Below are 15000 nucleotides of genomic sequence, written 5' to 3'. Positions count from 1 at the left end.
AAATGCACTTTCGTAAATTATTGAATTCATTCAAAAGAACGTATCTCAAAAACAAAAGCAAATTATACATCTATCTATATATATTTTTTTACACAGTGATCACCACTTATCAAGGCCCGGAAGCCACTTAGGGATAAGGGTTATTGCAAGTACATTACGTTAGTGTGGAGATTTGATGAAGTGTTTACTTAAGGAGGCGGTTCATTAGGAATTTGTTAACGTTGGACTTGAAGACATCCAAGTTGTAGTCCGGTGGGAAGTAGGCAGACGGAACAGAGTTCCACAGGCGTGCAGTTCTAAGAAGCTTTGTTCATGGAATCCGCGTTTTGATTTAGGCACAGATATAGAGTGGAAGAAATTTTTCACAGTGGATTCAGCTAGACGGGTGTTTTTCGTGAATATATATATATATATATATATATATATAGTATAACGATTAGATCACTCTGACTGAAATAAAAACATTTAAAAATAAAATGTTTAAATTCAAAGATATTTAACGCGATTAACGGTAGCCGAATGGATGCGGTCTTTGCTAATCAAGCCAGAGATGGCTTGTGTTGTTGGGTTCAAATCTCTCGACTGGTGTTAATCGTGACATCCTGCACTGAAGATTCCCGAAAGGATGAAATACTAGTGTCTGTAGGTATTATAGTAAATATATATATATATATATATATATATATATATATATATATATATATATATATATATATGAGCAAACAGTTAATAAAATATGTTAAAAAACACTTTGAAATGAGTTAGAAACATATTTAATCTGAAAAGGAAACACTAGATAAATGGATAGTCCTTAATCCGCGAAGTTTCGAAGAAATACTCTCCTTCTCATCAGAGGGTAGGAATTAGCAAAATGCCGGATCGGATTTTGCATGCAGAAGTATTTGATGAAACAACAAGTAAGTCAAAGATCTTACTTGAAAACAAAATAAGTTAAGCAGAGGGAATATGGTGAAGAAAAAGGTGATTACATATGAATGGATAGTCTGGTGGAAGATAAATAATCCAGTGACGGTAAAATCCAAATGTAAAACTTAAAAACTTAAAAGAATTTCCATTTGTTCAAGTAAAATCCAAGGAAATCCCGTAATTGGAAGAAGATGGTCCATAATAATCCAAAAGCAGAAATCCATAGAATAATTCACAAACATGTGTACAAGGAAAAAAAAATAATATTAATAAAAGAAAAATAAGATGTGCTTTTCACTCTACTTCCGAGACATAACTATAAATAAAAAAAAAAGATCTAGGAAGAAAAAGGAGAGAGAGAGAGAGAGAAAAAAAAATGATAAAGTTAAATATAAAATAAAAGGAAACAAAAGTCAAAACGACCCAGACAGGAAATGTTAAAGGCGCGAAAATATATATAGGGCAAAATAATATAGGTCAACTGAAATGTACAGGTTATCACTTAAAAAAATTATATATATATATATATATATATATATATATATATATATTCAATATATATATATTCAATATATATAGTCAGTGATGAGTTAAAATAAAAGTCGATTAAGAATAAAAGTCGATTAAAAATTCGAGTGTTAAAACCAGCAAGTTCGTAGACACCATGTACGAAGTCCGTCCAACACGGACTACGCAAGACATTTCAGAACGTTACTGCTTTTTTGAAATGCAATGTCATTTATATTAGGTTGAAGAGTTCTAATGTACGACGCTTCAAGAATCTTTAATTTTTTTACATTATTTTCCCGTTGTATAATTTTTGTGTTGTCAACGAGGACCTTTCTAACATTGGAGGGGGGACAGCTATGTTCTTTTTTTAAATGTTTGTAAATCGCGCTTGTGTCGTTAAGGTGCATAGTTATTCGCCGGGACAACGTTGTTGTTGTATGCCCAATGTATGTATTATTTTTGGAGTTACATTCTCCAATAGAGCATTTAAATTTATACACTACATTGGTTTGCTCCAACGTTTTTATCGCCGGTGAAGAGTTGTTTTTAACCACAAGGTTTTGTGTTCGAAATTTCCTATAATAGATAATAAATTTAATTTTAAAATTACTGTCAACAGGCGTCAAGTATCTTCGTATAATATTTTTTATTGCATTTTCTTCGATTCTTTAATCGACTTTTATTTTAACTCATCACTGACTATATATATTTTAGTTTTCATTTTTAATCCTCATTTTCGCAATCCTGTATTTTTAACACCTGATGATGATTCGTGGACGAATCGAAAGCGCTCGTAACAGCAACATGTATGGGTCCTTTATTAATATTTTTGATTTTGAAACAAAAAAGACAATACGAAAAATTGAAAAATTAAAAAAAAGAATTATAAGACAAAATGTCTCCGTTGTATTTAATAATATTTGCTTGAATGAAAAAATGCTGCCTAAATATACCAATATATATATATATATATATATATATATATATATATATATATATATATATATATATATATATATATATATATATATATATATATAATTCTCCAAGTTATAAATATCAAGTTTTCTCAGTTGGTCATTTATTACTGTTCAAAAGGTATCTATCACAGTAGAGTGTGTCGGTTGCATGAACCACGTAAGTTGTCCAAAATAGTGTTTGTTTTTTTAAGGTAAACATCTGATGAGTACGTGACTAAATATACAGCAATAACATAATTTTGCAGATTTGTTAGTCACAGTACGAAACAATATTGTAATGGGTACCTTTTGAAATGTAATAAATGTCCAACTGAGAAAACTTGATATTTGGAACTTGGAAAACTTGATATTTGGAACTTGGAGAATTATTATATTACATTAGCATTCGGTCCTGGATATGACCTTATATATATATATATATATATATATATATATATATATATATATATATATATATATATATATATATATATATATATATATATATATATATATCCAGTGGTGAGGCCCCAGCTTGCGGACTTTGGGGAGTGTGGAGCCACCCTTTAATTGCCATTGCTCCCAGGTCCACTTTGACCCGAAGTTAGGGCCCCCAACTATGGGTTAAATAGAAACCGACTTGAAAATAAAATTTTTTTCAAAATCTTTGGATTCGGCATTAAATAACCTGAAAAGGGTTGGTATGCCCTAAAACAAAAACAACCAACCAACCAACCAACATTAGCATTCATTGAGCTTGGACTATTCCAAAATTTACAAAATTTGTACATAATTTTTTTTTATTATAAAAGACTATATTTATGAGAAAGCTGAGTACGTTTCCAATACCGACTGTCAATGCGACTGTTGTAGGTTCGGTCCTCGGCTGGGGAAAAATGTATGTCCAGCCGCACTGATGGGTTGTGATACAACGAAACAGTACTGTATGAGGATGACTATATATATATATATATATATATATATATATATATATATATATATACTCGGGTTTTTTTATTCAAAAGTAATAGACTAGTGAATTCAACGAGGTTGTTAAATAGTGCTCAATAAAAAGAGCTGATAATACTTGTTTATTGTTATATAAACATGTTTACATCCCGCTGCTACAAACAGCCATTTGTTTCAATCAAACAACAGATATCATCAGGCAGCGACTTGACTATTCAAATGTTCAATGAATAATCTTATTCACTGAACATTTGAATAGTCAAGTCGCTGCCTGATGATATCTGTTGTTTGATTGAAACAAATGGCTGTTTGTAGCAGCGGGATGTAAACATGTTTATATAACAATAAACAAGTAATATATATATATTTATATATATATATATATATATATATATATATATATAAAATCAATCTCATCATCATCATCATCAGTAATAAATAAATTATTTGTGAGAAAAATTGACGTTTCTCACCGAATTATAATTGCTAAAAAAAAAAAAAATGAGACTTACCATCCATAAAAATGGTGTGGCTACAAGTCCGGTGATAATAGTCCAATTCCGGGTCGGGTCTGAAATATCCAGGTGCCGTCCATCGGTTCCAATCGTTTAAATGGCAATAACTGTACTGTGTGTTGTATTCAAATGATTGACACGTGAAACCCAACGAACTGTCGTGGCAAATCTGTTTGCATTGGTCGAGGGTCATACCGGACCTGAAGGCCCTATCGAAACCCTGCAGGGCCATACCCTTGAAAGCAATATAGAAGCAGCTGCCTGTTGAAAAGATAAATAAAAACTGTGCATTGTCAGGAATATCTATCTCTACAATTATATAAATGCAACTTTGTCTGTGTGTGTGAGTTCGTTTCTTATAGACTCCGAAACGGTTGAACAGATTTTCTTTAAAATTTACAGATCTTTAGTGTGTAAGACTGGGAGTGATCTTAGTTAAGTTTTGTCTCAGAATACCCCCCCACGATAATTACCGTTAATCGATAATCGAAATCGTTATTTTAATTTATCTATCATCGGTAAAGCCATTTTTTCTATGTCGTCGTTTAGCAACAGGTCGTGAAAATTCTACTGTGGGAAAGTTGATAGCGTGTTTCTTTTTCTTGCATGACGTGGTCTTTAGGTTCAAACTCCGCACGTAATATTCTTTTTTCATTAACTGCAAAGAATTTTATAAGACTTGAAAATGTACGTGTTTTCCTTCTTTTTTTTTCTTTTTTTTTTTTGGATAACGTGGTCAGTAGTTTCAAGGCCCGCACATAAATTTCTTAATGTTTTTTTTTTTCGTTAACTGGAAAGAAGTTTATATAAAATAATTTTATAAAAAACAAACCAGTAAATTCTCTAGAGTGTAATGTAGAATAACATATATTTTGGACTAAGTTACTGCATGGGGGGCATGTGAAGCTTCCCGGGCAACGTCGGGTCTCCTTGCTATATTCTAATGTGGATTCGCCGTCAGATTTGGCGAATTAAATCCTGATCTGTCAGAGTTTGCATTAATATTCATATGATACAGAATCGAATGAAACCTGAAATATTTTTGTGAATAATTATTAGTATATGGTTACATTTTGAGCACACCCGTAACGTTTTTATGCTCATTAAAAAAAAAAATTACTGATATTTTTATATATATCTTGTACATGATTTTTTTTTATTCTACATAAAATATTATATATCTGTTTTCAGTGTTTACTTCAACAGTGCTCGATACGCAAGTAGGGCTAAGTAGTAAGTTTTAATATTAGATATGGCAATTAAACTACACAGAATTTTCCTCGTTTCAACCTCATGAGGATTCGTCAGGCTATTGCATAGAATCACTGTTGCTTCGTGGTATTCCCCCACCTGATACTAATCAGCCAATCGGATTTTTTAGTGTTCACACACCCATTTATTGTAGCCAATTTTCTTTGTGTTATTTTTGTTGTTGTTGCTGTTGTTGTTGTTATGTTGGTCACTTTTTTATTAATTTTGTTATTTTTTTTTAATTGCTCCGATTTAATATTTTATTATTATGTGCTTTAATTATCATCTCTAAGGTGTCGCAGCAACTATAAGAAGGTTTTAGGTTGTTTTTATTAAAGATTTTGTGTAATTAATAAAAAGTGATCGCATAACAAAAAAGCCAAGTACGTCCAAGGATGGAGTACTGCTGCCACATCTGGGCAGGAGCTGCTAAAAACAGCCTATCCTGTCTTGACAGAGTACAAAATAGACTTCGTGGTTTAGTGGGGGATGCCCTTTTCTCTTCCCTGCAACCTCTCTCCCACATAAGAGACATTGCGAGCCTGTCTTTGTTTTATCGTTATTTCCATGGCAGGTGCTCGTCTGAGCTCCAATCCCTCGCCCCTCCTTGCCAATCTTTCACGAGAAACACCTGTCTGGCTGAAACTACTGTCAATAATTTTCCCCACTCTTTATCTGTGCATAAATCCAAACGTAGATTCCATGAGCAAAGCTTCTTTCTTAGAACTACACGCCAGTGGAACTCTCTGCCGCTTGCCTGTTTCCCACCTGACTACAACTTGGACATCTTCAAGTCCAAGATAAACAAACTCCTGACAAACCGCCCCCTTAAGACACTCTATCAAAACCCCCAATACTAATGATTACTACAATACTATCTCATTGATTATTGTACACGCAATAACCCTTATCCCTGAGTGGCCTTCGGGCCTTGATAAGTGGTGACCCCATGTAAAAAAAAAAAAGCACAAAGAACAAAAATATATTACTAGAAACAGTACTAACGCAAATCCTAATAAAAAAAAACACTAGCAATGAGCAAAGAAATTGTAAATATAGAAATCAAACACAATGTCCACTACAAGATAAATGTCTAACCAAAAGCATCGTCCACCAGGCCACACCTTTTGCCAGAGAAACCCGAATAACAAAATGTCTTCTGAATTATTAAATCATTTCTCTCTGATAGGTTCATAAGAGTACTATATTGTCCAATTTCTACTGTACACTCTTTAATCCTTATCCTCGAGTGGCCTCTTGGCCTTGACAAGTGGTGATGCCTATGTAAAAAAAAGCAAAAAAACTTCCATTACTAACGATTACTATATTGTCCAATTTCTACTGTACACTCTTTAACCCTTATCCTCGAGTGGCCTCTTCGCCTTGATAAGTGGTGATGCCTATTGCAAAATAACAAAAAGTATTATACAGGAATGATCTACCTGTATTTTAAAACCAGATATTACGATCACCGCAGTACATTCAAATACGAAAAACGCCCAAAACTGCATTAGCGAACCACTACTAGGTGCTCAAAGAAAGATCATTGATAATAGAGCTGAAAATATTACAGCAAGTTACTTAGTGACGCAAACTAATGACGTCATTTAAAGGGTCGATGTTTTTTTTTTTTGTTTTTTTTGGAGATACGTGGAAATGAGTCGAGAGAGGTACAGAGACGGTCTTCAGATTAAGATGGCTCCAAGTACAGGGGGTCAGAAATGGTGATAGCCAGAATCAGTGTTGCAAGTTTTCAAAAGAGAAAAAACACCCTGGAATAAAAAGTTGCTGGAACTAAAACACAGGGCTTTGTCGTTCTTGGTAAGAATTTCCATTGCAGCTTTTCCTTCAAGACAAGACCGAAGATGGACCAGAGATATTCCCGATTGTCCAGACTATGCTGCTACCATTGCGCACAGAAATCACTTTTTCCATTGCTTCCAACATAATAGATGTACTGAGACTAAAGCCGGCAACCACTGTAAAAGAGTGATAAAGAATGCAAGAGAGTTGTATGCTCAGTCCGTTAAGTCCAAAGTCGCTGCGCAGCAGCTTGGTTTCTACCAGTTTTAGCAAATAATAAACAGGGTCCTGAACCGAAGCGTGTGCTGTATCCTAACTATCATCAATGGACTTGAGATAATCTCGTCAGAATCAAACAAAGCTAAACTCTTTACCAAGAACTTAGCAGCTAATTCTACCCTATGCGACCAAGGCTGCCAACCCCTTAAAAACACACTATGCGACATACAAATATCTGTGTGATGTTGCCAAGCTAATCAAAAACCTTGATTCCAGTAAAGCAACTGGCCCTGACGGCATTCCAATTATAGTGTTGAAAAAGCTTCAACCAGAACTAGCTCCCATACTTACAAAGCTGTTTAAGCGTTGTCTTAAGTAGAATTGCTTCCCAACACTCTGGAAAACCTCACCAGTATGCCTTGTATTTAAAAATTCAAGTGATCGGTCATTTTCCTCTCAATACAGACCAATAAGTCTCCTGTGCGTCATGAGTAAGTTGTTGGAATTTGTGTTAAATAGAGAAGTAGTAAACCACCTGAGCAAAAATAATCTTCTTAGTGACATGCAATATGGTTTCCATTCTGCTAGATCTGCAGCAGATGTGCTAACAGTTATATCTCATAGGATTAGCAAATCTCTCGACAGAAGCTCCCTTTCTAGGGCAATTGCTGCTGACATATCAAAGGCTTTTGATAAGGTATGGCATAAAGGTCTACTTCACAAGATCTCCAGCTATATCGTAGCTGGAAATGTCTTCTCAATTATTAAATCATTTCTCTCTGATAGGTTCATGAGAGTAATGGTTGAGGGGCAGAAATCAGAAGCTCACAGTATTAATGCTGGAGTCCCTCAGGGGTCCATCCTGGGCCTAACTCTCTTTCTGATCTACATCAATGATCTCCCAAATCATATCCTGAGATCATTTATGCTGAAGACACTACCATCTATGGCAACACTTCAAAGGTCGTAAATGACGAATTTCTCTCTGTTTCTCCCCCCTCTGGTCTTGATCACGTGGCAAAATGGGGGAAGAGGTGACTGGTTACTTTAATGCATCTTAAACCAAGCTTCTATCTTTACACTCGTCTAGCTGAAACCACTCTCAGTAATTTCCCCCACTTTTATCTGTGCCTAAACCTAAATGTAGATTCCATGAACAAAGCTTTCTTAGAACTGCACGTCTGTGGAACTTTCTTCCATTTGCCTGCTTTCCAGCTGAATACAATTTGGTCATCTTCAAGTCCAATGTAAACAAATTCTTGATGCGCCGTCCTCTTAAGTAATTCAATTTATCAAATTTCCACTATTAACGATTACTACGATATTGTCCCATTGACTTCCTTATCCTCGAGTGGCATATGAGCCTTGATAAGTGGTGATTACTATAAAAATTTTAAAAAAGAAAAAAAGCTATATAGGGCTGTAGTATTTCTTGTTTCTTATTAATTTAGGCCCGTTTTTTTTTTTGTTTTTTTTTTTTAGATAAGATTGTAATTTCGGATCGATCCCGGACTAATCCAATTGCCAAATTCCATTTGATTCAAGAACTGGATAACTTTTGGATTACAATCCGATTGTTATCTGATGTAATCCTCAGCGATCTCACTCAAAGACAGCATTGTCATTGATCCTGTGTGACGTCACAACCAAAACAAAAATAGCTGTTCAGACAGGATTTGCAGATTGACTGAAATATCATGAGTAGAAGCATTGCAGTACAGTACAAAATATGATATATCTCCAAAAATAAAAGCTAAACCTTACAAAAACTGCTAAATTTTGCAACTAGTAAAACCAGACCGGAAAATTATGTAAAAAAAAAAAAAAAAAATTATTGAACTTAAGGAGTCGCAGTTGGATAAAAAAACTCCGACTCTGACTCCTAGTACTCTTAGAAATCCGACTCCGACTCCAGCAAAAAACCCTGACTCCGACTCCAACTCCGCAACCCTAGTTGTTTGCTTTCCTTGAAATGAGAAGAGACAAAGCCACAACGGAGAGAAGATATGATCTCTGCTTGTGCAATATACAGACTGAATGTTAATAAACCGTTTTATTATATGTGAAACACCCCCCTCACACACAACAATAGAACACTTTAACCACACACAAACATCCACACATAATGCATACATACATACATACAACAGAAGAACATTTTAACCACTAGACGTCACACACTGTATATACCACAATATTAAAGAGACATTAGTTATATAGACCCTGTTTATATACCGCTCGACCATACAACATTATGACCACAGAAGACAAACGCGAACAAAAGCAGCATTAGCAAACCACTACAAATTGCAAATATGGAAACGCATTTATTCATTCGTCAAAAATCACCTACCATTGCTGACCTCGCATATGTAAGGTCGCCGACTGGAACAGTTTGTTGCAGACCAGGAGTATGGTGGTTCGGTGGAGACAAAGACACAGAGCATCGAAGCATTTCCCAAGATTGGTTTTGAACCCCAGTTTTTCCATATTTTGTTGCCTATTGTGGTTCCATTCCAACGAATTCCAACCCAAAATGTCCTAAAAAAAACAAACGTTAATAAAGAAATAGAATATAACAGAATAAATCTGGAAAAAGAAAGAATAGTAACAAAATTACTAAAACTTAGGACCATAATGAGAAAAATATCTGAATGATCTCCAAGTTATCTCCCCTGAATTATTCATGAGAGAAAATTCGTTATCTTGGTCAGAAATAAAAGAGAATCTGATTCCACTCTTATGACAGATAGAGATATCATATTTTTTTTCTGGCTGGGCGTTCTAAGTCATTGGATATGCTCTAATGTTTTTTATTTTTTATTTATTTATTTTTTTTTTTTTTTGCATAGATTTCACAAACCTTGACACGTTCTTATAGCAGTCGCCCAAATTCACACAATGAACACAAATGTAAGTATTATACCTTGTTTAAACATATTTTTTTATCTTTGGCCCCAGCAACACGGCTTTTTTTTTCTATTTATTATTATTTATTTATTTTTTTTACAATGTGGTCACCACTTATCAAGGCCTGGAAGCCACTCAGGGATAAGGGTTATTGTAAGTACAGTACGTTAGTGTGGATATTTTAGAGTGTCTACTTAAGGGGGCGGTTCATCAGGAATTGTTTATGTTGGACTTGAAGACATCCAAGTTGTAGTCAGGAGGGAAGCAGGCAGACAGAACAGAGTTCCACAGGCGTGCAGTTCTAAGAAAGAAGCTTTGTTCATGGAATCTACGTTTTGATTTAGGCATAGATAAAGAGTGGGGAAAGTTTTTGACAGTGGATTCAGTTAGACGGGTGTTTTTTGTGAAAGACTGACAAGGGGGGACCAGAGATTGGAGTTCAGATGAGCACCTGCCATGGAAATAACGATAAAACAAGGATAGGCTTGCAACGTCTCTTATGGGGGAGAGAGGTTGCAAGGAAGAGAAAAGGGCATCCCCCACTAAGCCACGAAGTCCATTTTGTACTCTGTCAAGGCAGGATAGGCTATTATTTAGAAGCTCCTGCCCAGATATGGCAGCAGTATTCCACCCTTGGGCGTACTTGGCTTTTATATAGATAGAGAATTGCATCAGTAGTGAGATATCTTCTGAAGCGGTAGAAGTATCCCACCATCTTTCCAGCGACCTTGGCAACAGACTTGATGTACGTGTTCCATTTCAGATCAGATTATTACTGTATTGGGATATTGATGTATTCCTTATTTCGTACTAATGTTGGTTCTCCTTTTGTATTGCATAAGATATACTAGCAGGGAGATCCGACGTTGCTCGGGATTGAATGAGGATCACTATTATGTACTTTTTCGTTATGCTTGTAACACCATATTACTTTCTTTGTTCTTACTAAACCCTCCTTCAGATAATATAGTTGGAATGTAACAAAGCCGTAGATTCCATGAACAAAACTTCTTTCTTAGAACTGCACGCCTGTGGAATTGTCTTCCGTTTTCCTGCTTTCCAGGTGATTACAATATGCTTGTCTTCAAGTCCAACGTAAACAAATTCTTGATAGGCTTAAGTTAACAAATTTATCGAATTTCCATTACTAACGATCACTATACTGTCCAGTTGACTACTGTACACTCTTAGCCCTTATGCTCGAGTGGTTTGTGGGCCTTGATAAGTGGTGATGCCTATGTAAAAAAAAAAAAAGCATCTTGTTTCCGTTTACGAAATATGAGGCACCTTCAATAAGTTCCCATCTTTTTTTTTTGTACAGGCATTTAAAAGACTCTTGAAAATTCAGTATGTTATTGATGTGCATCTCATGAGGCGACTGATAAATTTTTATGATTTCAGGTTCAAATGAACAGCTACAGCAGAAATTGGAATACACTCTACTAAAGCCCGAATGTCACAGCTGGTGAATTTAAAAAATGCAACATGGAAGTGAGGACACTTTAGAAGAACAATATGCAATAAACTTATGTTTTAAACTTGGAAAAAAATGCCACAAAAACCTATGGAATGCTTCAGACAGCTTTTGGAACATCTTGCATTAATCGCGCATCAGTTTTTGAGTGGTATAAAGCAGGGAGTCTGTGAGTGATGATGAGAGGAGTTGGAGGAGTAAGGAAATCAGAACACCAGAGTTGATTGGCCAAATAAAGAATTTCATAGATAAGGATAGTCGTTTATCTCTAGAGATTGCAGAGTTTGATGTCAGTGTGGGAACTGTACACACAATTATTCATGAAAAACTGAAGATGCGGAAGATTTGCGCGAATGCACCAGTCCACAATTCCATCCTTGTCACAAAATATTTTACCAAGATGTGCATCAAAATAGTTCCTCACCCTCCCTATAGTCCAGACCTTGCTCCCTGTGACTTTTGGTTATTCCCTAAGCTCAAGGAAAACTTTAGAGGCTGTCGTTATGAGACCATTGAGAAAATGAAAGAGGCTGTGACGAGGGTCATTGACACGCTCAAACAAGAGGACTTCCGTGAGGCTTTCCAGAAGTTGTTGGAACAGTACAAGTGTATTGCAGCCGGAGGAGATTACTAGAGTTTCATGTGTGTACTATCAATAAATTTGGCTGTACAAAAAAGTCTGGAAAGTTACTGAAGGCACCTCATACTTTTCACTCTGCTCATAACATTATATTATTTTGTTTATACTAAACCTTCCTTCTGTTTCGTCCTATAATATAGTCGGAATGTAACAAAGTCACTAGCACCTATGCAGCAGCAGCAGGAGCATTTCGACGTATGCAAATGAAGTTATGTCCCCTTGTCTGTTTTCCCGTTTGCTTATTGCTTTATCTCCTAAAATAACCACATTTGATTGGGCAAAACAGTTTGCTTGGAGCCAGACCTTAAAGGAACCCTCTTTAACATTATCAGATAATGGTATTTTGAATCAGCTGCAAACACACTTAGTTTACAAAACATTTGATCCCCACTTGGCACCAATTGATATGAATGGCTCTCTGTTTTGACAAACTTCTAGGACTGACCTTCACTCCTGACCGGAAATGGAGACTTACATCAAATCTGTTGCCAATGTTGCTGGAAAAATGTTTGCGTCATTTTACCGCTCCAGAAGGTACCTAACTCCCAATCGCGGCTGGTTACCTTTAATGCATCTAAAACCAAACTCCTATCCTTACATCATCAACGCTCTGATCCTCATCTGGCATCAATTGTGATGGATGGCTCTCGTCTGGGTGAGGCCCCGTGTTTTGACAAGCTTCTAGCTTTGACCTTTACTCCTGATCTGAAATGGAACACATACATTAAGTCTGTTGCCAAGGTCGCTGGAAAGGTGGTGGGATCCTTCTACCGCTCCAGAAGATATCTCACTACTGATGAAATTCTCTATCTATATAAAAGCCAAGTACGTCCAAGGATGGAATACTGCTGCCTATCTGGGCAGGAGCTGCTAAAAAAGCCTATCCTGCCTTGACAGAGTACAAAATAGACTTCGTGGCTTAGTGGGGGATGCCCTTTTCTCTACCCTGCACATAAGAGACGTTGCGAGCCTATCCTTGTTTTATCGTTATTTCCATGGCAGGTGCTTGTCTGAACTCCAATCTCTGGTCCCCCCTCGCCAATCTTTCACGAAAAACACTCGTCTAGCTGAATCCACTGTGAAAAATTTTCCCCACTCTTTATCTGTGCCTAAATCAAAACGCGGATTCCATGAACAAAGCTTCTTTCTTAGAACTGCACGCCTGTGGAACTCTGTTCCGTCTGCCTGCTTCCCACCTGACTACAACTTGGATGTCTTCAAGTCCAACGTTAACAAATTCCTAATGAACCGCCCCCTTAAGTAAACACTGCATCAAATCTCCACACTAACGTACTGTACTTACAATAACCCTTATCCCTGAGTGGCTTCCGGGCCTTGATAAGTGGTGACCACCGTGTAAAAAAAAAAAAAAAAAATTTTTTGCAATACATAGACATTAATTTATCTGTATTGCATACCGTTTTATGTATTTTTTTTCAACCCATTCTTCCAACATTCTGTAACAACCACTAATTCACTTCACTTTGGCGACAAATTTCTTCAATCGACTTTTACGCGATATTAGGCTAGGGATTTTTGTCCTGTATCCCCCAAATCAACAGAGATTAGACCATTCCAGTAATGATCCGGGCCCTGCTGATTCTACAGTGGGAGTTAATTTCTGTGCTGTTCTAGGAGATCCACCCTCCCAGACTTTACTATCTCTCTTTGAGAAGGGGTTAGTTTATTCCTAATTGCCTGAAGCGGCCTCACCGAGGAATGCTGACAGGGTTGCCCAGGCACTTTTTACAGGTCAGAGTGCCTCTCCTCGGGGGTGCTGATTTCTTCAATCCAACTTTCTGACCCTGGTGTCTAAGTTCTTGCAGCGGGAAAGAACTAAATTTTGTATGGTACAAAAGATGATAATTACCCGTTCTGGATTTCCATATCGGGAATAGTGGTCAGTTCATGGATCAACGCTAACTGACCACCATTTTTGATGCACGCATTTTGAGCCTCTGTCCAGTTTAAGGGTTGAAGCGACACCATATAGGTCCGGCCATACAGGTAATTCACTGCAACATGTAATTATGTATTCACATATTTCAAATAACATTTACATATTAAAAAGTTTATTAAAATTAACTTGCAGTTTCAAGCTGTAGCAATCATTAGATTAGTTATTACGTAATGTTGATGTACTCTGCTTGTCGGATTTTATACTCTCTATCTATCAGCTGCCGATAAAAGTCTTTGCCGATTTTCATGAAGGAAATTAAACATTCACAGTTTAAGTATTAGGTGTACTTATTCATCAAAATATAAACCATCGCATTCTATGACTTTTTCCCAATGGTTTAGCAGCTTAGTAATTCCATTTTTGAAAAAGTATTTTGTTCTACTCTGGAAAAAGTTATGCACCTCGATTTTCAAGTCATCTTCAATATTGAATGCTCTGTTCTTCATATGATTATCTAAGCTCAAAAACAAGTGGAAATCTGTTGGAGAGAGGTCTGATGAATACGGTGGATGGAGCAATATTTCTCCCAGTTTGCTTCTGCTATCTCGGCGAGGGTAATTTTTGCAACGTGTGGTCGAGCTTTATCTTGGAGAAACAAAACTTGTCTTCTGTTTACTAATGCAGGCTGTGTTTTCAGCAAATTTTCTTGAACTCTTACAAGTTGTTCACAATATTTGTTAGCATTAATGGTTTCTCCCGTTTTTAAGAACTCATAGTGAATTATTCCTTGACATGTCCACCAAACACAGAGCAAATGTTTTTTTTTTCTTTTTTGAAATAGTGGTCACTTTGAAGTTTGTGGCAAAGGATCCTCCGGCGATAACCAATGATGTTTTCTCTTAAAGTTCGTATACATTACTCAC

General features: G+C 36.2%; 1 protein-coding gene across 1 annotated transcript in view; it reads right to left on the bottom strand.

Moving 5' to 3' along the window:
• LOC145267158 (uncharacterized) overlaps positions 1 to 4327 on the bottom strand; it is a 5123-nt gene extending 796 nt beyond the window's left edge. Inside the window, exon 1 of the mRNA XM_080123206.1 lies at positions 3878 to 4327. Coding sequence (XP_079979332.1) covers positions 3878 to 4112 — 235 coding nt within the window. The 5' untranslated portion in view covers positions 4113 to 4327. The remainder of the gene's footprint in view (positions 1 to 3877) is intronic.
• Between the last annotated feature and the right edge of the window lie 10673 nt (positions 4328 to 15000).

The sequence above is a fragment of the Euprymna scolopes genome, chromosome 42 (assembly GCF_053919585.1).
Source record: "Euprymna scolopes isolate OS-2025 chromosome 42, ASM5391958v1, whole genome shotgun sequence".
Lineage (NCBI taxonomy): Eukaryota > Metazoa > Mollusca > Cephalopoda > Sepiida > Sepiolidae > Euprymna > Euprymna scolopes.
The sequence above is the reverse complement of the archived record's forward strand: the minus strand, read 5'-3'. Positions and strand labels throughout refer to the sequence as shown.